Consider the following 25617-nt stretch of genomic DNA (forward strand, 5'->3'; position numbering starts at 1 on the left):
TCTCAGCTGTAAAGAATAATTTCATCTTCACTACTTTATTTGTCTTCATCCGCATTTCACAGCTAGTTTACTGAAAATTCATGCACATGGAAGCGGGTCCTTAAAGGGACAGTCTACACCAGAATTTTTATTGTTTTAAAAGATAGATAATCCCTTTATTACCCATTCCCCAGTTTTGCATAACCAACACAGTTATATTAATATATTTTTAACCTCTGTGATTATCTTGTATCTAAGCCTCTGCAAACTGCCCCTTTATTTCAGTTCTTTTGACAGACTTGCAGTCTAGCCAATCAGTGCCTGCTCCCAGATAACTTCACGTGCACGAGCACAGTGTTATCTATATGAAATATGTGAACTAACACCCTCTAGTGGTGAAAAACTGTTAAAATGCATTCTGAAAAGAGACGGCCTTCAAGGTCTAAGAAATTAGCATATGAACCTCCTAGGTTAAGCTTTCAACTAAGAATACCAAGAGAACAAAGCAAAATTAGTAATAAAAGTAAATTGGAAAATTGTTTAAAATTAAATGCTCTATCTGAATCATGAAAGTTTATTTTGGCCTAGACTGTCCCTTTAAGGGAGAGTACATGTTTGTTAAATCTGTAAGGGCTGTTGAAAGGATAATTAAAGGGACCTAGTACACTATATTTTTCTTTGCATAAATGTTTTGTAGATGATCCATTTATATAGCCCATCTGGGAGAGTATTTGTAACAATGTATAGTTTTGCTTATTTTTAAATAACATTGTGCTGACTCCTAACCAAGCCCCAAAGTTTTAGCTGCAGACTGAAGTCTACAGATTCCTGCTTTATCTTGTTTGTATAATGAGTCTTTTCATATGCAGAGGGGTGTCTGCTCTTCCTGCTTTCTCCGCCTATTTCAGTGGGTGTCCCAGCCTAAACTAATTGTGTAAATTGGGAGCTTCTAAGTACGTTTTTTAAAATGTTTTATACTGGATTTTTAGATCAGCATCTGTGCATATTCTTTATAGTAGTGTCTATTACATGCAGTTATATTAAAATTGGTGTATACTGTCCCTTTTAATAAATGGTATTTACATATGCATAATATATACCAGCAATTAAAGGAATATAAAACTCGATTTATTTTTCCTTTTATGGGTCCGATGATACAATAAAAAATAAATAAATCCCATTAATTCTGTTATCACATTAACTTTAGTATCCTTTGTAGGATTGCACCGATACTAGTACAGGTGGCCCTCGGTTTACAATGGTTCAATTTACACCGTTTCAGAACAACCTTTTTCTCTTGTAAGATGTATCAAGTCCACAGATTCATCCTTTACTTGTGGGATATTCTCCTTCCAAACAGGAAGTGGCAAAGAGAGCACAAAACTTCCTCTTTACGGGTCCAGGTCCCGGGATCCCCAGGCGGTGCTGATAGATGCTCTAGCAGCGCCTTGGTCCTTCAATCTGGCCTATGTTTTTCCAACGTTTCCTCTCCTTCCTCGTCTGGTTGCCAGAATCAAGCAGGAGAGGGCTTCGGTGATTCTGATAGCGCCTGCGTGGCCACGCAGGACCTGGTATGCAGACCTAGTGGACATGTCATCTGTCCCCCCATGGACACTACCAATGAGGCAGGACCTTCTAATACAAAGTCCTTTCAAGCATCCAAATCTAATTTCTCTGCGTCTTACTGCTTGGAGATTGAACTCCTTATTCTATCAAAGCTTGGTTTCTCTGAGTCGGTTATTGATACCCTGATTCAGGCTAGAAAGCCTGTCACCAGGAAAATCTACCATAAGATTTGACGAAAATATCTTTTTTGGTGTGAATCCAAGGGTTGCTCATGGAGTAATATTAGGATTCCCAGGATATTGTCCTTTCTCCAAGAAGGATTGGAGAAAGGATTATCAGCTAGTTCCTTAAAATGACAGATATCTGCATTGTCTATTCTTTTACACAAACGTCTGGCAGAGGTACCAGACGTTCAAGCGTTTAGTCGGGCTTTAGTCAGAATCAAGCCTGTTTATAGACCTGTGGCTCCACCATGAAGTCTGAATTTAGTTCTTTCAGTTCTGCAAGGGATTCTGTTTGAACCGTTTGAACCAAGCTTTTATCTTGGAATGTTTTCTTTACAGTGTGATTCACCTTACATGGTTTTCCATGCAGATAAGGTAGTTTTGCGTACCAAACCCGGTTTTCTTCCTAAGGTTGTGTCTAATAAGAATATTAACCAGGAAATTGTTGTTCCTTCTCTGTGTCCTAATCCTTCTTCGAAGAAGGAACGTCTGTTACACAATCTTGATGTGGTTCGTGCTTTAAAGTTCTATTTACAAGCAACTAAGGATTTCAGACAAACACCTTCATTGTTTATCTATTCTGGTAAGAGGAGAGGTCAGAAGGCGACAGCTACCTCTCTTTCCTTTTGGCTGAAAAGCATCATCCGTTTGGCCTATGAGACTGCTGGCCAGCAGCCTCCCAAAACAATTACTGCTCATTCTACCAGAGCTGTGGCTTCCACATGGGCTTTTAAAAATGAGGCTTCTGTTGAACAGATTTGTAAGGCAGCGACTTGGTCTTCGCTGCATACTTTTTCCAAATTTTACAACTTCGATACTTTTGCTTTTTCGGAGGCTATTTTTGGGAGAAAGGTTTTACAAGCAGTGGTGCCTTCCGTTTAAGGTACCTGTCTTGTTCCCTCCCTTCATCAGTGTCCTAAAGCTTTGGTATTGGTATCCCACAAGTAAAGGATGAATCCGTGGACTCGATACATCTTACAAGAGAAAACAGAATTTATGCTTACCTGATAAATTACTTTCTCTTGTGATGTATCGAGTCCACGGCCCGCCCTGGCTATTAAGTCAGGTAGCTTTTTTGTTTTAACTACAGTTACCACTGCACCCTATGGTTTCTCCTTTTTCTTCCTAACCTTCGGTCGAATGACAGGGGGGTGGAGCTGGAGGGGGAGCTATATGGACAGCTCTGCTGTGTGCTCTCTTTGCCACTTCCTGTTGGGAAGGAGAATATCCCACAAGTAAAGGATGAATCCGTGGACTCGATACATCACAAGAGAAAGTAATTTATCAGGTAAGCATAAATTCTGTTTTTTCCAGTCATGTGACTGCTATTGAAAAGCATTGAGAAGCAGTGAAATAGACAGTAGGTGGAGCTGTATGCTTGTGTTGCAGCAAAGCCAAGCAAGTTGAAATTAATCAGTTTAACCAGACCTGAGCTATCGAGCAGATTTCAAAGGAACAAGATCTTCCTGTCTATAAGACCAGATTGGAATGCATAGAAAGAACTGTTTGCAGAAAAATTCAAGTGAAGTCTGTGTTGTGTGATTATTTTATTAGGTTTATAATGCTGTTTAGCAAATGTTTTTGTTCATTTAACTTAGTTTAATTATATATTCTGTGTTGTATGATTATTTTATTAAGTTTATATTGCTGTTTAGCATTTAAAGTCTTCATTTCAAAGCTTTAAAAATAATGTATTAGGTGTTACTTATGACAATTTTGAGAGGGGCTGGGAACCTATCTCCCTCACTTCCCTTTGACTTACATTATAAACTGGGTTTCAATTTACAACGGTTTCGATTTACAACCATTCCTTCTGGAACCGAACCCCGGCGTAAACTGAGGGCTACCTGTATTGGTATCTGTGCCGATACCAAGTATTTGCATGAGTACTTGTACTCGTGCAAATGCACCGATACCTCCAATTCCTACCCATACGCCATCTTGTGGTGTTTTTCAAACTGCATGTTCCCATTTCATTTTAAGCTGGAGTGGAGACTTAACTAAAAATTGTTCACTGCTGTTCTGCCAATACAAATTGCTGTTATTTGTATTATTGTACGTCAGAGCAGTGCTCCAAAAGCTGCTACTTTAAAGCTGGAAGCCTACCTGGGAGAGATCACTGTACCTCATTCAGACAAACCCCTGAAGTACTGGGCAGTTAATAAACTGAGATTTAATGGCCCAAAAATATTGTTCAGATCCATGCAGTAGTGTGAAAGACTGTTCAGCTTAGCGTCAAACGTCCTTACTGATAGCAGAAACAGACTTATAGCTGGACATGCAGAGATGCTTCTGTTCCTTAATAAGAACTTGACACTAACTTTTGAAAAATTATTCTAATTGATAGATTGCCTGTTATACTGCTAGTTCTCATCCTAAACAATTGTGCTCAAAACCTACTGTACTCTAAGGAACATCCTTAGCCAGGGCTGGACTGGGAATAAAAAGCAGCCCTGGAAAAATATGAAGACCAGCCATATTTTCTTTTATGTAATTGGCAAGAGTCCATGAGCTAGTGACGTATGGGATATACATTCCTTCCAGGAGGGGCAAAGTTTCCCAAACCTCAAAATGCCTATAAATACACCCCCACCACACCCACAATTCAGTTTTACAAACTTTGCCTCCTATGGAGGTGGTGAAGTAAGTTTGTCCTAGATTTCTACGTTGATATGCGCTTCTCAGCATGCTGAAGCCCGGTTCCTCTCAGAGTGCAGTGAATGACAGGGATGTGAAGGGAGTATTACCTATTGAATGCAATGGTCATCCTAACGGGGATCTATTTCATAGGTTCTCTGTTATCGGTCGTAGAGATTCATCTCCTACCTCCCTTTTCAGGTTGACGATATACTCCTTTATATACCATTACCTCTGCTGATTCTCGTTTCAGTACTGGTTTGGCTATCTACTTTATGTAGATGAGTGTCTTTTGGCAAGTATGTTTTCCTTTATTAAGACACTCTCAGCTATGGTTTGACACTTCAAATGTAAAGTTCTAAATATAATGTTTGTACTTATATTTTCCATGATTCAGGTTTAACAGTATATTTCCTTTTTGCAGACTGTCGGTTTCATTTTGGGAAATGCACATTAAAAAAAAAATTAAAAAAAATTTCTTACCTGAAATTTTTCAAATTGACTTTTTTCTAAATTGCGGGCTGTTAGGCTCGCGGGTGAGCAAAATGCTTTAATTTGATGCGTCATTCTTGGCGCAAGACTTTTTTGGTGCGAGAATTAAGTTTGTTGACGTATTTTCGTCATTTCCGGCATCTTAGTTGGCGCCGAGAATTTACATGTAGTTGCGTCATCTATGATGCTCGTGTTTGTTGCAGACGTTTTTGCCGCCAAAAATATTTTGTCAGTTGTGGGCGTCATACTTGGCGCCAGAACTTTTCACATTATTTAAGTCTTCATGTATTTTTGCTTCTGGTTTCCAGAGGCTTATTCTGTTTGCATTTTTTCCCATTCCTGGAACTGTCATATAAGGAAATTGATAATTTTGCTTTATGTGTTATTTTTTCTCTTACATATTGCAAGATGTCTCAATCTGATCCTGTTTCAGAATCCACTATTGGAATCCTGCTGCCTGATGTCAGTTCTACCAAAGCTAAGTGCATTTGTTGTAAACTTGTGGTAACTGTTCCTCCGGCTGTTTGTGGTAATTGTCATGACAAACTTTTACATGCAGAAAATATTTCCATTAGTAGTAATCCATTACCTGTTATTCATTCAACATCTAATGCTCAGGATATTCCTGTTAATGTGAGAGAATTTGTTTCTAATTCTATTCAGAAGGCTTTGTCTGTCATACCACCTTCTAATAAACGTAAAAGGTCTTTTAAAACTTCTCATAAAATTGATGAATTTATAAATGACCGACAACATTCTGATTTATCTATCTCTGATGAGGATCTATCTGGTTCAGAAGATTCTGCCTCAGATATTGACACTGACAAATCTTCATACTTATTTAAAATGGAGTATATTCGTTCCTTATTGAAAGAGGTGTTGATTGCATTAGATATGGAGGAGACTAGTCCTCTTGATATTAAAACTAGTAAACGTTTAAATTCAGTTTTTAAACCTCATGTAGTTATTTCAGAGGGTTTTCCAGTTCCTGATGCTATTTCAGATGTAATTTCTAGGGAATGGAATAGACTGGGTACCTCTTTTACTCCTCCTTCAAGGTTTAAGAAACTGTACCCTTTGCCGTCTGATAGATATGAGTTTTGGGAAAAGATCCCCAAAGTTGATGGGGCCATCTCTACTCTTGCTAAACGTACTACTATTCCTACGGCATATAGTACTTCTTTTAAAGATCCTTTAGATAGGAAACTTGAATCTTATCTAAGGAAAGCTTATTTATGTTCAGGTCATCTTCTTAGGCCTGCTATTTCTTTGGCTGATGTTGCAGCTGCTTCAACTTATTGGTTGGAAACCCTAGCGCAACAAGTATCAGATAATAATGTGTATAGCATTGTTAAGTTAATTCAACATGCTAATAATTTCATCTGTGATGCCATTTTTGATATAATCAGAATTGATGTCAGATATATGTCTTTAGCTATATTAGCTTTAGAAGAGCTTTATGGCTCACATCTTGGAATGCTGATATGACTTCTAAATCAACGTTTCTATCTCTCTCTTTCCAAGGTAATAAATTATTTGGTTCTCAGTTGGTTTAAATTATTTCAACTGTCACTGGGGGGAAGGTAGCTTTTTTGCCTCAGGATAAAAAATCTAAGGGTAAATGTAAGGCTAACCGTTTTCGTTCCTTTCGACAAAGTAAGGAGCATAAACCTGATCCTTCCCCAAAGGCAGAGCTTTCCAAACTTTTCATGTTGGCGACACACTTTTTAGACCTACATAATTTCGCGACACAGTAATTCAGTTGTACTGGCAAACAGGAGGTTAAACTAATTTGTTTTAAGAGATGTGGACACATACATAAATTATATAATAACGAAATGTATTTACAAGTAACAGTATGTGAGTATGTGCAAGAATTAAAAAAAAGTTTAACACCAATAGCTACTTACTATTTTAATGGGCTGCATGAGGTTGATGGGATGAACACAATTTCTGAATATTTGGTGGAATATTAAATAAAGACACTCTCATTTCATCATCAAGCATTTTTAAGCCTCCACTTCCTATCCATATATCAAGAGCCGGAGCAGCAATGCATTACTGGGAGCTAGCTGTAAAAAAAACCCCCACTGACTTCTGACTTCAGCTCAGCATTTAAGCTGCCGCTCTCAGAGCTCAGTGAGTCCGATTGACTACTGCCCGCGCTGCAAACACACTGCTGTCCCACTCACTGACTACATGTGCAGTCACAAGCCAATTAAGGAGGCACACGTGCAGTCAGGAGCCAATGTGCCGCCAATGGGAATAGTTTCAGTTTCCGCTGAGCTACACCAATAGGTTAAGATGATCTGTGACCCCTAGGTATCAACCACGAGTCAACCATTTGATATGCGTAGCAGGCAGGCAGAAAGTCAGAAACAAAACAAAAAAATTAAATTTAAAAAAATTTGTGCTGAAGCAGGGACACACCTACACACTGCTGCCGACACACTAGTGTGTCCCGACACACAGTTTGGAAAGCACTGCCCTAAGGGAACGGTTTCCAATTTGAAGCCTTCTTCAGTCTGGAATAAATCCAAGCCATTTTAAAGGTCTAAATCAGCCCCCAAGTCCGCATGAAGGTGCAGCCCTCATTCCAGCTCAGCTGGTAGGGGGCAGACTAAAATTTTTCAAGGATGTTTGGATCAATTCAATCCAAAATAATTGGATTCAGAACATTGTGTCTCAAGGGTACAGAATAGGTTTCAAAGTAAGACCGCCTGTGAGAAGTTTCTTTCTCTCACGCATTCCAGTGAACCCAGAAAAGGCTCAGGCTTTTCCTGAAGTGTGTTTCAGACCTGGAGGTATCTGGAGTAAATTGTGCCAGTTCCTGTTCAGGAACGGGGTCTGGGGTTTTATTCAAATCTGTTCATTGTCCCAAAGAAGGAGAATTCTTTCAGACCAGTTCTGGATCTAAAATTTTTTTTAACAGTTACGTGAGAATTCCAACATTCAAAATGGTGACTAAGGACTATTCTGCCTTTTGTTCAGCAAGGGCATTATATGTCCACAATAGACTTACAGGATGCATATCTTCATATTCCGATTCATCCAGATCACCATCAGTTCCTGAGATTCTCTTTTCTAGACAAGCATTACCAATTTGTTGCTCTTCCTTTTGGCCTAACGACAGCTCCAAGGATCTTTTCAAAGGTTCTCGGTGCCCTACTCTCTGTAATCAGAGAGCGGGGTATTGCGGTGTTTCCTTATTTGGACGATATCTTGGTACTTGCTCAGTCTTTACGTTCTGCAGAATCTCAAACAAATCAACTAGTGTTGTTTCTTCAAAAAGATGGTTGGAGGATCAATTTACCAAAAAGTTCTTTGACTCCTCAGACAAGGGTAACCTTTTTAGGTTTCCAAATAGATTCAGTATCCATGACTTTGTCTCTAACAGACAAGAGACGTCTGAAATTGGTTGCAGCTTGTCGGAACCTTCAGTTTCAATCATTCCCTTCAGTAGCTATGTGCATGGAGGTTTTAGGTCTCATGACTGCAGCATCGGACGTGATCCCTTTTACTCGTTTTCACATGAGACCTCTTCAGCTTTGTATGCTGAATCAATGGTGCAGGGATTATACAAGGATATCACAATTAATATTCTTAAATCCCAATGTTAGACTATCTCTGACTTGGTGGTTAGATCACCATCATTTAGTTCAGGGGGCCTCTTTTGTTCGTCCAACGTGGACTGTGATCACAACAGATGCGAGTCTTTCAGGTTGGGGAGCTGTCTGGGGATCTCTGACAGCGCAGGGGGGTTGGAAATCTCAAGAGGCGAGATTACCAATCAATATTTTGGAACTCTGTGCGATTCTCAGAGCTCTTCAGTTTTGGCCTCTTCTGAAGAGAGAACCGTTTCTTTGTTTTCAGACAGACAATGTCACAACCGTGGCATATGTCAATCATCAAGGTGGGACTCACAGTCCTCAAGCTATGAAAGAAGTATCTCGGATACTTGCTTGGGCGGAATCCTGCTCCTGTCTAATTTCTGCGGTCCATATCCCAGGTATAGACAATTGGGAAGCGGATTATCTCAATCGCCAGGCTTTACATCCGGGAGAGTGGTCTCTTCACCCAGATGTGTTTTTTCAGATTGTTCAGATGTGGGGGCTTTCAGAAATAGATCCGATGGCTTCTCATGTAAACAGGAAATTTCCCAGGTATCTGTCCAGGTCTAGGGATCCTCAGGCGGAAGCAGTGGATGCGTTGACACTTCCTTGGAGTTATCAACCTGCTTATATCTTTCCGCCTCTAGTTCTTCTTCCAAGAGTGATTTCCAAAATCATAATGGAGCGTCCGTTTGTACTACGGGTGGCTCCAGCATGGCCACACAGGTTTTGGTATGCGGATCTTGTTCGGATGTCCAGTTGCCAACCTTGGCCACTTCCGTTAAGGCCAGACCTTCTGTCTCAAGGCCCTTTTTTCCATCAGGATCTCAAATCATTAAATTTGAAGGTATGGAGATTGAACACTTAGTGCTTAGTCATAAAGGTTTCTCTGACTCAGTGATTAATACTATGTTGCAGGCTCGTAAATATGTGTCTAGAAAGATTTATTATCGAGTTTGGAAGACTTACATTTCATGGTGTTCTTCTCATAAATTCTCTTGGCATTCTTTTAGAATTCCTAGAATTTTACAGTTTCTTCAGGATGGTTTAGATAAGGGTTTGTCTGCAAGTTTTTTAAAAGGACAAATCTCTGCTCTTTCTGTTCTGTTTCACAGAAAAATGGCTAATCTTCCTGATATTCATTGTTTTGTACAGGCTTTGGTTCGTATTAAGCCTGTCATTAAATTAATCTCTCCTTCTTGGAGTCTTAATTTGGTTTTGAAAGCTTTACAGGCTCCTCCGCTTGAGCCTATGCATTCTCTGGACATTAAATGACTTTCTTGGAAAGTATTGTTCCTTTTGGCCATCTCTTCTGCTAGAAGAGTTTCTGAATTATCTGCTCTTTCTTGTGAGTCTCCTTTTCTGATTTTTCATCAGGATAAGGCGGTCTTGCGGACTTCATTTAAATTTTTACCTAAGGTTGTGAATTCCAACAACATTAGTAGAGAAATTGTTGTCCCTTCATTGTGTCCTAATCCTAAGAATTCTCTGGAGAGATCTTTACATTCTTTGGATGTGGTAAGAGCTTTGAAATATTATGTTGAAGCTACTAAAGATTTCAGAAAGACTTCTAGTCTATTTGTTACCTTTTCTGGTTCTAAGAAAGGTCAGAAGGCTTCTGCCATTTCTTTGGCATCTTGGTTAAAGCTTTTGATTCATCATGTTTATTTGGAGTCGGGTAAATCCCCGCCTCAGAGGATTACGGCTCATTCTACTAGGTCAGTTTCTACTTCCTGGGCTTTTAAGAATGAAGCTTCTGTTGATCAGATTTGCAAAGCAGCAACTTGGTCTTCTTTGCATACTTTTACTAAATTCTACCATTTTGATGTTTTTTCTTCTTCAGAAGCAGTTTTTGGTAGAAAACTACTTCAGGCAGCTGTTTCAGTTTGATTCTTCTGCTTATAATTTCAGTTTTTTTCATTATAAGATTAAAACTTTTTTGATTTGGGTTGTGGATTAATTTTTCAGCGGAATTGGCTGTCTATTTTTATTCCTCCCTCTCTAGTGACTCTTGCGTGGAGTTCCACATCTTGGGTATTTGCTATCCCATTCGTCACTAGCTCATGGACTCTTGCCAATTACATGAAAGAAAACCTAATTTATGTAAGAATTTACCTGATAAATTCATTTCTTTCATATTGGCAATTGTCCATGAGACCCACCCTTTTTATGGTGGTTATGATTTTTTTGTATAAAGCACAATTATTCCAATTCCTTGTTGATGCTTTTGCTCCTTTCTTATCACCCCACTTCTTGGTTATTCGTTAAACTGAATTGTAGGTGTGGTGGGGGTGTATTTATAGGCATTTTTAGGTTTGGGAAACTTTGCCCCTCCTGGTAGGAATGTATATCCCATACGTCACTAGCCCATGGACTCTTGCCAATATGAAAGAAATGGATTTATCAGGTAAATTCTTACATAAATTATGTTTTATGTTGTCAGTAGATTACAAATGCCCCATTTTTCTCAAAGGGGATTACTGGGATACTCCTTCCCCAAAATTATTTTCAAAATTAAATTAAAGTACAAATGTCAGATTGATGTTATATAGGCACTCTACAACCCAATTGCATACAGTAATCACATCTTTAAATTGTAGCTTTCCAGCCCCTGCTGCTGCAGCTGTTATTTATTGTTATTATTAATATGTTATTGTAATATTTTTTATTTATAAACATTTTCTGTGAACTTTGTGACAACAAGCACATAAAACTGTTTTATTATTTCTAAGTATTGGTATCGGTGAGTATTTGAAAAAAGTATTGGTACTCAGTCTTAAAAAAGTGGTATCGGTGCAACCCTAATCCTTTGAATAGCAGACCTAGGAAAGCTGAGGATTGTTTGGGGCAGCAGTTTTGCATCAATGCTTTGAACAATGTTATACATTGTGTAAGCAATGCTGCTCATCAAGATATGCTTTTTGAACGATACCAAAGTATATTTTATAAGAGTGTACAATTACACAAAAAACATCTATCCAATTTACTTTCATCTGTATCGCATCCATTTTAAACAATTCATTACAAAAGATCTTTAGACAATCTAAATCTCTTAAACGGACGATAAACACCTTGAAATTATAAGACATTTCTGTGGTGTTGCTATAGAATTTTTTTTTAAACACATTAACATCCTTTTTTACTGCAATTCTTTTCAATAGCCAAACTCCACCCACCATTTACATTATTTGGAGGAGCCAATCTGGGCTTTAGTTTGCAGACAACAAGGCTAGTCACTTTCATGAAGTTAGTATAAAGTACATTGTTTTGCATTTGTTTTTTTTATAAAGCTAATTAGGGACATATATGTAGCAAGGTACGCCTTGAGAAGTCAACAGGGTGCAGTTTAACCCCTTAATGACCAAGGACATACCCTGCACGTCCTCAGCGGTTTCAAGCGGTGGAAGCGATCCTAGTGATTTTTTTTTAAACAACCGATGCAGAGAGGGCACTGAATCAGCCAGTGATGGTGCCGATCGTTGGTGGGTAGGAGCCGTAGCAGGGAGGAGGGTGGGCAGCCCATCACTGGAGGATATCCGGTGCCGCGGGAATAGGATCATGCACATGGGGGGCGGGAGCGCACACGGGAGCGGGTTGGAACGCTACACTATGGAACTATAAAGTGAAAGGGAAGGGGGGATAAATACTGTCAAAGGGATCTGGGAGGGGCTAGATAGAAAACAGCTGCCAGTACCCAAGATGGCGGCAAGTAGGTAGAGGAGGGAGTGTTAGAGAGCTGGTTGGGGCCATGGCAGAATATATATTAAAAAATAAATAAAACATTTTTTTTTTTTTTTTTAAATCCTTTTATTTTAGTACTGGCAGACTGGCGATGAAAATTGTGTGGGGGAGGGAAGAGAGCCATTTAAGGGGGAGGGATCAGGGAGTGGGATGTGTCAGGTGGGAGGCTGATCTCTACACTAAAGCTAAAATTACCCTACAAGCTACCTAACACCTTCTCTGTGGGTCATAATGCAAGTGTGGTGCGCAGCGACATTTAGCGGCCTTCTAATTACCAAAAAGCAATGCCAAAGCCATATATGTCTATTTCTAAACCAAGGGGATCCCAGAGAAGCATTTACAACCATTTGTGTCATAATTGTACAGGTTGTTTGGAAATAATTTCAGTGAGAAACCTAAAGTTTGTAGAAAAGTGAACATTTTTTATTTGATCGCATTTGGCGGTGAAATGGTGGCATGAAATATACCAAAATAGGCCTAGATCAGTACTTTGGGTTGTCTACTAAATTATATATGGCGAGAAAAACGGTATACAATATGTTTAGGTACAGTAAATGAGTAAGAGAAAAATTACAGCTAAACACAAACACCGCAGAAATGTAAAAATAGCCCTGGTCTAATAGTAAGAAAAATGGTCTGGTCACTAAGGGGTTAAGTTAAGAAATTGCTCAATGTTCAAAGCTAAAATAAATAATGAAAGTATACTGCAAAGTTGTTTCATTATTATTATCATTTATTTGTATAGCCACGCTAATTTCTGTAGCGCTGGTTATTATGCATAACTAAACATGTTTTATACAAATCTCAAGGTGTTTACAGTCTTAAAACCATTTAAATGTGTAATTTTATTAAATACATTTTAAAATAATTTGCAAATGAGGAGCAGTTGAGGTTTACACACCTTTGAATATGTTTATATGGTCTCCTTTGCTAATCAGCTCAGCTGTAAATGAGCTCCTGCACTGAATCTATCAGTATGTTGTATATGTATCAGGGTCAGGTAACCTGCCGTATTCTCAAGTATGCAGGATGCTCTGCAGGATGCTCTGCAAAATGTAAACTGTTAATCATTGCATTGTAAAGAATATATATATAAAATGTATGATTTGCATTGCAAGAAAAAAATGCTGTTTTAGCCGATATGAAATACTTTTGCCTTTGAAAGTTTGTCCCTAACAACCAGCAGAGCTGTGGGAATTCCAGATCAACGAGTAATAATACAGCAGTATCAGTTGTGCACAAGCATACATTTTAGCTACGTTAAAGCAACAGTCTACAGCAGAGTTTTTATTGTTTAAAAAATATAGATATCCCTTTATTACCCATTCCCCAGTTTTGCATAACATGCACGGTTATATTAATATACTGAGCCTCTGCAGACTTCCCTCTTATTTCAGTTTTTTTTTTCAAACGTGCATGTTAGCCAATCAGTGCTGACTCTTAGATTACTCCATGGGAGTGAGCACATGAACTAGTGCCGTCTAGCTGGAAAAAAAAAACCCCCTGTCAAAATGCACTGAGATAAGAGGCAGCTTTCAAGGGCTTAAACATAAGCATATTCACCTACTGTACCTAGGTTTAACTTGCCATACAGAATACCAGGATAATTATGCAAATTTTATTATAAAAGTAAATTGGGAAGTTGTTTAAAATTGCATGCCCTATCTGATTCATGAAAGTTTACATTTTGACTAGACTGTCTCTAAGTTCAGATTTCAGCATCCTGTTAACATTTTTTTCATATAAAAATATATTTAACATGTCTAAATTATGATTTTTCCATAAAAATAAGCTTTTTTATTTATTTAACACTATGCCCCTTTTAAAAAATAGACTTAATTATCAGGTAGCCTTAAACCGAACTTTAGATGCTTAACCCCTTAATGACCGGACCATTTTTCAATTTTCTTACCCTTAATGACAATGGCTATTTTTACATTTCTGCAGTGTTTGTGTTTAGCTGTAATTTCCCTCTTACTCATTTACTGTACCCACACATATTATATACCGTTTTTCTCGCCATTAAATGGACTTTCTAAGGATACCATTATTTTCATCATATCTTATAATTTCCTATAAAAAAAATATAAAATATGAGGAAAAAATTGAAAAAAACACTTTTTCTAACTTTGACCCCCAAAATCTGTTACACATCTACAATCACCAAAAAACACCTATGCTAAATAGTTTCTAAATTTTGTCCTGAGTTTAGAAATACCCAATGTTTACATGTTCTTTACTTTTTTTGCAAGTTATAGGGCCATAAATACAAGTAGCACTTTGCTATTTCCAAACAACTTTTTTTCAAAATTAGCGCTAGTTACATTGGAACCCTGATATCTGTCAGGAATACCTGAATATCCCTTGACATGTATATATTTTTTTTTAGAAGACAACCCAAAGTATTGATCTAGGCCCATTTTGGTATATTTCATGCCACCATTTCACCGCCAAATGTCATCAAATAAAAAAAAAAGTTCACTTTTTCACAAATTTTGTCACAAACTTTAGGTTTCCCACTGAAATTATTTACAAACAGCTTCTGCAATTAAGGCACAAATGGTTGTAAATGCTTCTTTGGGATCCCCTTTGTTCAGAAATAGCAGACTTATATGGCTTTGGGGTTGCTTTTTGGTAAGTAGAAGGCCGCTAAATGCTGCTGCGCACCACACGTAAATTATGCCCAGCAGTTAAGGGGTTAATTAGGTAGGTTGTAGGGAGCTTGCATGGTTAATTTTAGCTTTAGGGTAGTGTAGTAGACAACCCCAAGTATTGATCTAGGCCCATTTTGATATATTTTATGCCACTATTTCACCGCCAAATGCGAGCAAACAATTAAAAAAAAATTCATTTTTCACAATTTTAGGTTTCTCACTGAAAGTATTTACAAACAGCTTGTGCTATTATGGCACAAATTGTTGTAAAAGCTTCTTTGGGATCCCCTTTGTTCAGAAATAGCAGACATATATGGCTTTGGCATTGCTTTTTGGTAATTAGAAGGCCACTAAATGCTGCTGCGCACCACACGTAAATTATGCCCAGCAGTGAAGGGGTTAATTAGGTAGGTTGTAGGGAGCTTGCAGGGTTAATTTTAGCTTTAGGGTAGAGATCAGCCTCCCACCTGACACATCCCACCCCCTGATCCCTCCCAAACAGTTCTCTTCCCTCCCCCACCCCACAATTGTCCCCGCCATCTTAAGTACTGGCAGAAAGTCTGCCAGTACTAAATAAAAGGAGTTTTTCTTTTTTTTAATAAAAAAAATAAAATGTTTTAGCTGTGATGGACCCCTGCCTTAGCCCCAACCTCCATGATCCCCCCCCCCAGCTCTCTAACCCTCTCCCCTACCTAATTGCCGCCATCTTGGGTACTGGCAGCTGTCTGCCAGTACCCAATTTGCCCCAAAAACAAGTGTTTTTTTTATCTGTTTTGCCATTTTTAAATGTTTTCTGTAGTGTAGCAGCCCCCCACAATACCCCAACCCCCTCCCAGATCCTTATATATTTATTAATTTTATTCTTTTTTCCCCCCTCTTCCCTCCTCATTGGTGTCAGTGGGTAGCTAATCGCGCACGCGCGCCCCCGCACGCTCCCGGCACCCGGCGTGCACATTGCACTTACAGGAGCCGGATGCCGGGTAGCTATGGGCCGCCCACCCGCCTCCCTGTTATGCTCCCACCCACCAACGAACCGGCACCATCGCTACCGGTGCAGAGAGGGCCACAGAGTGGCTCTCTCTGCATCGGAGTCTTCTGAAAGGGTATTGCAGGATGCCTCCATATGGAGGCATCACTGCAATACCCTGAGAGCTGCTGGAAGCGATTGCGATCGCTTCCAGCACTCTCTTAGACAACTGACGTACCAGGTACGTCTATTGTCATTAACTGTAAGTTAATGCATGACGTACCTGGTACGTCAGTTGTCATTAAGGGGTTAAAATATTCTCAACATGATCACACTTAATAAGATTATGTATTCTTGGTTGTTTAGGGAGGGTTTTTAAAAAGGGCAAAAGATTTAAATGGACATGAAACCCAAAATTTTTATTTCATGATTAGGACAGAACATGTGATAGTAAACAACTTTACATTTGGGTTCTATTCTCTAAAATGCTTGATTCTTTTGGTATCCTTAGTGGTAAAGCATATCTTGTTAGGCTCAGGAGCAGCAATGCATTACTGGCAGCTAGCTGCTGATTGGTGACTGCACAAAAATGCTTCTTCATTGGTTCTGCCAGTACTAAATAAAAGGAGTTTTTCTTTTTTTTAATAAAAAAAATAAAATGTTTTAGCTGTGATGGACCCCTGCCTTAGCCCCAACCTCCATGATCCCCCCCCCCAGCTCTCTAACCCTCTCCCCTACCTAATTGCCGCCATCTTGGGTACTGGCAGCTGTCTGCCAGTACCCAATTTGCCCCAAAAACAAGTGTTTTTTTTATCTGTTTTGCCATTTTTAAATGTTTTCTGTAGTGTAGCAGCCCCCCACAATACCCCAACCCCCTCCCAGATCCTTATATATTTATTAATTTTATTCTTTTTTCCCCCCTCTTCCCTCCTCATTGGTGTCAGTGGGTAGCTAATCGCGCACGCGCGCCCCCGCACGCTCCCGGCACCCGGCGTGCACATTGCACTTACAGGAGCCGGATGCCGGGTAGCTATGGGCCGCCCACCCGCCTCCCTGTTATGCTCCCACCCACCAACGAACCGGCACCATCGCTACCGGTGCAGAGAGGGCCACAGAGTGGCTCTCTCTGCATCGGAGTCTTCTGAAAGGGTATTGCAGGATGCCTCCATATGGAGGCATCACTGCAATACCCTGAGAGCTGCTGGAAGCGATTGCGATCGCTTCCAGCACTCTCTTAGACAACTGACGTACCAGGTACGTCTATTGTCATTAACTGTAAGTTAATGCATGACGTACCTGGTACGTCAGTTGTCATTAAGGGGTTAAAATATTCTCAACATGATCACACTTAATAAGATTATGTATTCTTGGTTGTTTAGGGAGGGTTTTTAAAAAGGGCAAAAGATTTAAATGGACATGAAACCCAAAATTTTTATTTCATGATTAGGACAGAACATGTGATAGTAAACAACTTTACATTTGGGTTCTATTCTCTAAAATGCTTGATTCTTTTGGTATCCTTAGTGGTAAAGCATATCTTGTTAGGCTCAGGAGCAGCAATGCATTACTGGCAGCTAGCTGCTGATTGGTGACTGCACAAAAATGCTTCTTCATTGGTTCACCAGATGTCTTCAGATAGATCCCAGTAGTGCATTACTGCTCCTTTAAAAAAAGAATACTAAGAGAATGAACCAAATTGGATAAAAGACGTAAAGTGGAACGTTGTTTAAAATCACATACTCTATTTGAATAATAAAAATAAGAAAAAGAAAATGTTGGGTTTCATGTTTTATTTTATTTTTTGCCTCCACTAACTACAAATTTTCAAGTGCAACCCATAAGAGACATGTACTTCCTTTTCACTCCGATGCCCTCTTTGTAATTTAATAATTTGTTGTTGCCGTGTAATAAATTAATGAGCTGAATGCGAACTGTTTTTAGACTATATTAAAACCTTCTTGTATTTTCAATGGTCAAACTCCGCCCACTTCATGCTTTATTTGTGGTAGCCAGTCGAACTTCTTACTGTAGTCAAGGCTTGCCGCTGTCTGTTTATAAAAGACTTGTTTTTGAGTTCCTTATTTTAGAATTTATGAGGTCAATTAGGAACAGATATGTGGCAAGGTTACAGTTGTGAAGTCTGTAGCATGCACTTTAAATTTCAAGAACTGGAAAACACAATGTGCATTGTTAAATTATATGAAAAGTTGTCAGAACAAATAATGAAAGTATATTTTTGCTAACCCTAATTAAACCCATTTTTTTTTCTTTTGTGATTCAGATAGAGCATTCAATTTTAAGCAACTTTCTAATTTACTCCTATAGAAAGTTGCTTAAAATTGCATGCTCTATCTGAATCACAAAAGAAAACATTTGGGTTCAGTGTCCCTTAAATTATTTAGCAAATTCATAGTAGATTTAAACTTTTTGGGGCAGAATAAAAAAATGTATTAAAAGTACTTGGGGCACTTTTTGAGGACTTTGGGGTACATATTTCACCCTTTTAAATACAATTAGTTACCCATCACTGAACTAGGGAGTGAATCTCTCCTGTGTAATTGAGGGTTTTGTAAGAGAACATGAGGCAAATACATGAAATCTAGTACTGGTGCATGTAGCTAATATAGCTCACAGGATGCACACCCCGTTTACATTCTGTTTATTAAACTTGAAAAAGATCAAATAGGTAAGGTTTTGCCGCAGGTAAGGAATACGGGCAGATTATATAGGCTGGAGGTCGGCAAACAATTTGTATAAATTAGTCTGAGCTTTCACTCTTCTGAAATACAACCAAGAAATAAACAAAAATACATAGTGCAGTGTGACAGGCATCCTCAGTGATTCTACTTGCCCCCCTTACCCCTGCTGTCCCGGCCAGACAGAGCAGAGGAAATGACTTCACTCTCCTGGAGGGGGAGAGATTCCCCCTCCCATCCCTGCAGTAATAGAGGGGGAGGGAGGTCTCTGTGATTTACAGCTTCCTGAGTAACTTAACCGTTTCACTCCTTTCCTGTACCCCAAACATTTTAAAGTAGGATATTTTATTTGCCGTGTTAGATTATTTAAACTGCTATATCCCCCTTTAGTATTCTGTTTTTTTATTTTGTGTATAGGTCTATCTGTGTGAGTGTTGGCAGCTTTTAACTGAGATAATTCCATTTATACCAGCTCACAATTCAGTGTTCAAAGTGAGCCTTTAGTTGTTTGTATGCAACCGCTATTGGCGGGGGTGGGTTTCTTACTCCCTTTGGCTGTAAAGGTAAATCCATAAAAAAATACTAGTTTGTTTGATTTGGTACTGTTTTGCTTGATATTTATGTCAGTCACAGAATTGTGGATTAGTGGCTGGATTTAGAAATAAATTCACGCTGGTATTTAACACGTGTATTTTGTGTTAGGAAGGAACTATATAATCTCACTAAATTATTTGAGTTTATATGTTTTTTGTGACAACAATGATTACCTTTAAAGGGACAGTGAAGGCAACATTAACATTTCATGATATAGATAGATCATGCAATTAAAAAAAAAAAAAAACAACAACAAAACTTTCCATTTTACTTCCTACATTTTCTTTGTTCTATGGGTATGCTTTGTTGAAGAGTAAGCATAGGTAGGTGGATACACCGTCCTGAGCCTAATAAGGTTTACTCTTGAACATGGGATGAAGAAAAAAAAGCTAATTTGATAACAGAATTGTAACTTTTTTTTTTTTTTTTTTTAAATTGTACAAACAATCTCAATCATGGAAGTTTCAGTTTGACTTTACTGCCCCTTTAATATCTTATTATATGTTACTGGAATGCAGAATAAAGGTTAGTGCTGGTTTATATATCTGAGTAAGAAATAAACTACAGTACAAAAGAAAATTCAGCACTTTTTTAAAATTAGTTGTGTATCTCTGGTGTCAGAAACAGGCCGAGATCTGTTGATATTTCTAAAAATAACACGCTGGATCTCTTAGTGAGCCTCTACCTTTTCTCAGCCGAAGAGATTAAATTATGTCTATTTTAGACCAGATTTCCACTTGTTCTGTGAATTGTGCGTAAAGGAGCTATAGTTCAGATAGCAGAGCCTTCTAACACTATATCGCTTCATTGTATAGTTTTTTTTTCTATCCCCCCTACAGTCCTAGACCTAATGTTATTGCACTTGGGAGTATATTGTAGCTTTGCAAATAATAACAGTATTAATAAAAATAATCTGCTACATTCAGCCTGCACTGTTTTATGCTGTATTTAGTTATGCAGTGTAGTGCATGTCCCAGACAATAGTAAATAGCTGATTGTGGTCTAAAGTAAAGTGCTCTGGGAGGCAGACGGTTTTGTTACTCAAATACCTCCCTGTTTGTCATAGGGATGCCCTAGCATCCTTTTAGCTTTTCTTATTCTATTCTTTAGGCCTAGAAAGCTGCCCATTTACTGTGCATGGGACAGAAGTTTAAAGGGCCATGAAACCCACATTTTTTTATTTCATGATTTAGAAAGAGAATGTAATTTTAAACATCTTTCTAATTTACTTATATTATCTAATTTGTTTTATTCTCTTGGCATTCTTTGCTGAAAAGCATATCTAGATATGCTCCGTAGCTGCTGATTGGTTGCTGCACATAGAAGCCTTGTGTGATTGGCTCACCATGTGCATTGCTTTTTCTTCAACTAAAGATATCTAAACAATGAAGCAAAATAAATAATAGAAGTAAATTATAATGTTGTTTATATTTCTATTCTCTATCTGAATCATGAAAGAAAGATTTTGGGTTTAGTGGCCCTTTAAGCTAACTGTACAGGCATTATGCATGAGACTGTTTGTGATGCAAACATACACTTTATGTATGTGTTTGTAAGGAGAGAAACAAGTGTTAAAGCTGGATTAGACCTGAAATGCCGAGGGCATGAGCAAATTAACTTTAACCTAAGACATTTTAATATGTGTATTAAATTAATGCATATGATTCATTTTGCTGTTGTGTCTTCACATTCAGTATATTATTTTCTCTACAGTCCAGTGGTTTCATACAGAGAGAGCATATTTAGCTCATCTTAAGCACATGCATGTTGGTTGCACTGATTGATTAAACCACCTGTGCTATCACTAAGAAATCCGTAAAAATCATTGCCTTGTGACCTTTAACCTCACGCTTGCCAGAGGGCTTCAACCGAGTATGAGAGGGATGATCAAATCCAGTTTGTGCTGTGCGACATTACCAGAATCTCAGCATCTCTAAAGAAGTGAAAGTCAATTAGTCCAGTTGATTACCTTGTACCTGTGACCACGAGAAGTATGATATCCTGGCCTGTCTGTCCATTTAGCTGGAGCTGTACTTGAGAACCACGGATTTCATTGCTTCATATAAGTGATATGCAAAAAACAAATGAAGACTGTTTCATATTAAGGACACACTGGCTTGGATAATCACATTAATGTTACAGACTTTATTAATTGCACCTCTTCCTTGGAAGGAAGGGGGGTTAATTATCTTTGCCTGGTTTCTAAGGGAAGCATGTTCTGTCAAAGCAAGGGTTAAGAGGTATCCTGTGAAACCTGAGCCCTGTAACTGGGACAGGAGCTTGGAGTCTCTTGGGAGATGGGGGTGGGTGTGGGGAGGGGGGCTGAATTCCAGCCCCACAGAAAGCATTAACCCCTGCACTACCAGAGGATGTCTACAGATGCACCAATCTGATTTGTACACAACTACATAAACTAACTGCATGTTCATATAAAGTACACAAACGCGCACACACAGTAAAAATGTGGTAACTTTATATCTTCTCCCCCTCTCACTAGATAGATCTCTCAATCGTTGTCCTCCCTATATACCCCCTCTTACCTCCCCATATAGACACCCCTCTCTGCTCCCAGCTGCCCAAAGTACTGGCGTAGTGCCATGCTGTGGCAGATGGTGCTGGGGTCTAAGCTCCCCCCAACCACCGTTCTCTAATCAAATTATAGGAATCCTTTTTTTTTTTTCTTCTTTTCCCTCAATATAAATATCCGACTTTATTTAGGGATTCTGGCCAAGTGTCACCTCCTGTTTAACCAATACAGCACCTCAACACAGTAGATTTGCATAATCAACAAAAGCAAGATAACAAGACAATGCAATAGCACTTCAAATGAGTAGTAGATTTATTTATTTTCTGACAATTTTAAAAGTTATATCTTTTTCCACTCCCCCTGTACCATGTGGCAGCCATCAGCTAATCACAAATGCATACGCGTACCATGTGACAGCCATCAGCCATTCACAAATGCTCAGTAGGAGCTGGTGACTCAAAAAGTTTAAATATATAAAGACTGTGCATATTTAGTTAATGGAAGTAAATTGGAAAGTTGTTTAAAAATGGCATGTTCTATCTGAATAATGAAAGTTTAATTTTGATTGAGTGTCCCTTTAAGACTTCCTGCCTGGGAAATCATGGTTCCAAGCTGTATATCCACAAACACACACACGTTGGAAAATATCACTACACTTTACTAGTCAGGGTATAAAAGTTACTAGCCCAAAAGGAAGAAGTTACTAGTCCATTTAATGTTATATTCTCTAGAGTCTAGACCAATTATAAAAATGTTTGGTGTGTGCATATGTTTCCCTCATATTGATTCCAAAGAGTTACTCTACTGTATGTTTCTAGTGTCTTCATTGTATTTATTTATTTTTTCTACACAGGTATATCCCACAAACTCAGGTGAAGAATACAATGGGGACCGAGGCAGTTACACATCGTCCAAACCCACCAACTCCATTTACCCTGGGACAGCATTTTACATGGGAGGTGTGTCTTTTGGGAGAGGGGTAAACATTATTCCTCAGAATAACATACTCCATTACCAGTGTATAAATAGTGTGTATTCAATCTCTGTGATGGTTACCAAGGGTTTTTATGAAGTTATATATGTTTATAGGTAATCATCATTATGCAATAATTTTAGTGCAACTTGTTCGTTTTATTATTTGTGCTAAATTACCCAGCATAATTGCACATTGTATTCATCATCGATCAATAGATGCCCATAATCATTATACACTGCAACATCTATAGATTTGTAGTATTGCTGTACAGTTATTTATAGAAGTTATTTTAAATAAATGAAATCGCCAAGATGTCTTGTGTAAATGTAATTTTATTTCCCTTTCTCCATTAGATGGGCTTCATGGCTCCTCTGACATTTGGGCTTCCTCGGGTAGTATTGGGCAAGGAGGCTATGGGACTATTCTGGGTGGCTCTCAGCCCCCTCTTTCTCAGCCATCAGGTTTCAGTGGCCTGCACCATCCTGAGCGAATGGTGAGTACAGCAGAATTGTAGTGAATGTGGCAGAATAACTTACAGGATCTAACTATTTACATTTAAAATCCTTTTTTTAAGTCCACAATTTTTTCATTGTTTGGAGTCCACTGTGATACTCCTTGTGTTTATCTTATCTACATTGCTGTGGCCTATTAGAGTTTGTCCCCTGTGTTTGTTCCCAAAGGTTTACTGATTTTGTCTCCATATTTTAGAATTTCTTTGTTTCAAACGGAAATACAAGAATTTAAAATAATCTTATGCTGTTTTAAAATATGGTTACATTTTCAGAATTTGGTAGGAATTTAAACTCTTCCTTTTTTTAATTAAGGCCTAGCTGACAGGACAAACTATTCCACCAACTATAATAACAAGATGGAGCCCTCACACAAAAGAAACAACCTTTTTCCCTGCAGTGCCCTCTATAGTCAGAAATGTATTTTCTCTTGCAATTGAGAATTGAATGCTCAGTATTTTCTAGGTATCTGAATTGCAATGATTTGAATATGTATTGTCCTTTTTTTTCTGTTTGAAAACATTATATATTCTATATCTATGTACCCAGATGCTGAACCAAAAATTTGTCCGGCTCCTGAGCTTACATTCCCGTTTCTTCAAATAAAGATACCAAGAGAACAAAGAAAAAATAATAGGAGGAAATTAGAAAGTTGCTTAAAATTGCATGCTCCATCTGATTCATAAAAGAAAAAATTGGGTTTCATATCAGTTTAAGATGCTTAATCTGCGTTTGCACATTCCTTTTGAAAGGAAATTCATATTCAAACCTATCCTATAGTCAACAAATAACTTTCTTTTAGGTTAGTAGGTACAAGCATCAAACGGAGTTGTGCTTACGGGGGGGGGGGGGGGGCACATTACTCCTTTATAAGGAACTATCTTAATGTTTGTAAATAGTCCTGAAAGTTTAGGCCCAAATATTCCAAGGAGCCCCAAGGTCAAGTCCAAGGAAGCCTGATGTTAAAACTGAACTCAGGAGAGTGCATGGGAAGAAACTATTTTAGTGAATATAGTTTTTCAAGTTCATTTGGGCCATTGAGTAAATTACATAACTTTCCATGGCTGGGCTTCTTTTATCAATGATTCTTATTTTCCTTGAGTCACTGGAAGGACTCATTGGACTGTACAAGAAATTATGGTCATGTGGTGGTATACCTAGTTTCTCAAAGTTTGAAGGCTTCCTGCTTCAAAATGGAAGATTTTAATTCAGCAATTCTTGCTCTGTGGCTAGTTTATGACAACCACATCTCAAAAGTATATTTGGTTTCAATGTCTTTATCCATTCCATATACTGACTTCCTTAGGTTTTTCTTTTTTTAAGTTGTATTTATTTTTATTTATTTTTGGGCTAACCACTGCTGCTAGTATCATTCTCAAAGTTTTTGCTGACCCTCTAGCAGAAATGCACTGAAAGTATCTATCTCTGTAATCCTATGACAAACGCCATGGTGTTTATCTTTTGATCAGTTTGGGACAGGTATAAATGAACTCCACTCTTGATCAAGCAGTCAAAATAGTACCTAGTAAGTGATTCACTTCCAGCATCTCACAATTTCAGGAGTCAAGTGACATGAAATGCTAACAGATAATCCTTATAGTCCTTGAGTTCAGGAGAAAGGCTTAACATTTTAGGATGAAAGCACATTTATACTAGTGTTATGAGTAAAGGCTGAAAACTTTGTATAAGGCAGCCATTTTGTTTTCCTTGCATATATATTCATTATGTTTGATGTGTTTGTCTGCTAACAAGCAGCATTTGGTAGGAATGTCTTGTGGCTACCAATTCATATGACCTAAACAGGTGGTTTGTGCCCTCATATGTTTAACGTTGGTACTGACCTATAAGCTTGGAAAATGAATTTGAGAGAGAACCAGATTTTTATGCATGCTGATTAATCAGTTTCTTCATAGTGTGTTGTCAAATGAATGTCCATACACCCTTTGGGTGATTTGACACGCACCTTTCCAAGAGTTGCTTGGCATCAGGAGTCATTCACCTCTTACACTTCCTGGCTTGACTGTTCATAAACTAGCCAGAAGGGGAGGCTTTTATAGGAATGGGAAGCACCCCAAAATGTCTGAGATTACATCTCTTCAAGATGGTACAAAGCTGCATACCCACCACTTTACACCTTACAATAATTTTATTTATTTACAGTGGTGATCAAATTAAGTGTTGCAGTTCTGGCAGTTTTCCCCCCACCTTTTTGTATAGGCCATAACCGCTTATTCTACTTTTGTGGTCAATATTGCAAATTTATCTAAAAAACTACTTTTGTATTTATTCAAGTGGTTGAACTCTGGCATTTTTTTTAAATATTATTTTTTTTTTTTTTAGGGTTTTGTTTTTTTTTCTACTTCCTACAATATGTTTACTTCATCTTGAAACTATGATCCTGGACTCAAACCTTAATCTGTAAACCAACAGCAATCAATATGGTT

General features: G+C 38.3%; 1 protein-coding gene across 8 annotated transcripts in view; it reads left to right on the plus strand.

The window, feature by feature from the left end:
- The window catches only part of TCF3 (transcription factor 3), a 262782-nt gene that overhangs the window by 165255 nt on the left and 71910 nt on the right, over window positions 1–25617 (plus strand). For all 8 annotated transcript variants that reach the window (XM_053703095.1, XM_053703096.1, XM_053703097.1 and 5 more), the window contains 2 exons: window positions 22542–22647; window positions 23018–23157. In XM_053703095.1, the coding sequence (XP_053559070.1) occupies window positions 22542–22647; window positions 23018–23157 (246 nt within the window). The remainder of the gene's footprint in view (window positions 1–22541; window positions 22648–23017; window positions 23158–25617) is intronic.

The sequence above is a fragment of the Bombina bombina genome, chromosome 2, assembly GCF_027579735.1.
Source record: "Bombina bombina isolate aBomBom1 chromosome 2, aBomBom1.pri, whole genome shotgun sequence".
NCBI classification, from domain to species: domain Eukaryota; kingdom Metazoa; phylum Chordata; class Amphibia; order Anura; family Bombinatoridae; genus Bombina; species Bombina bombina.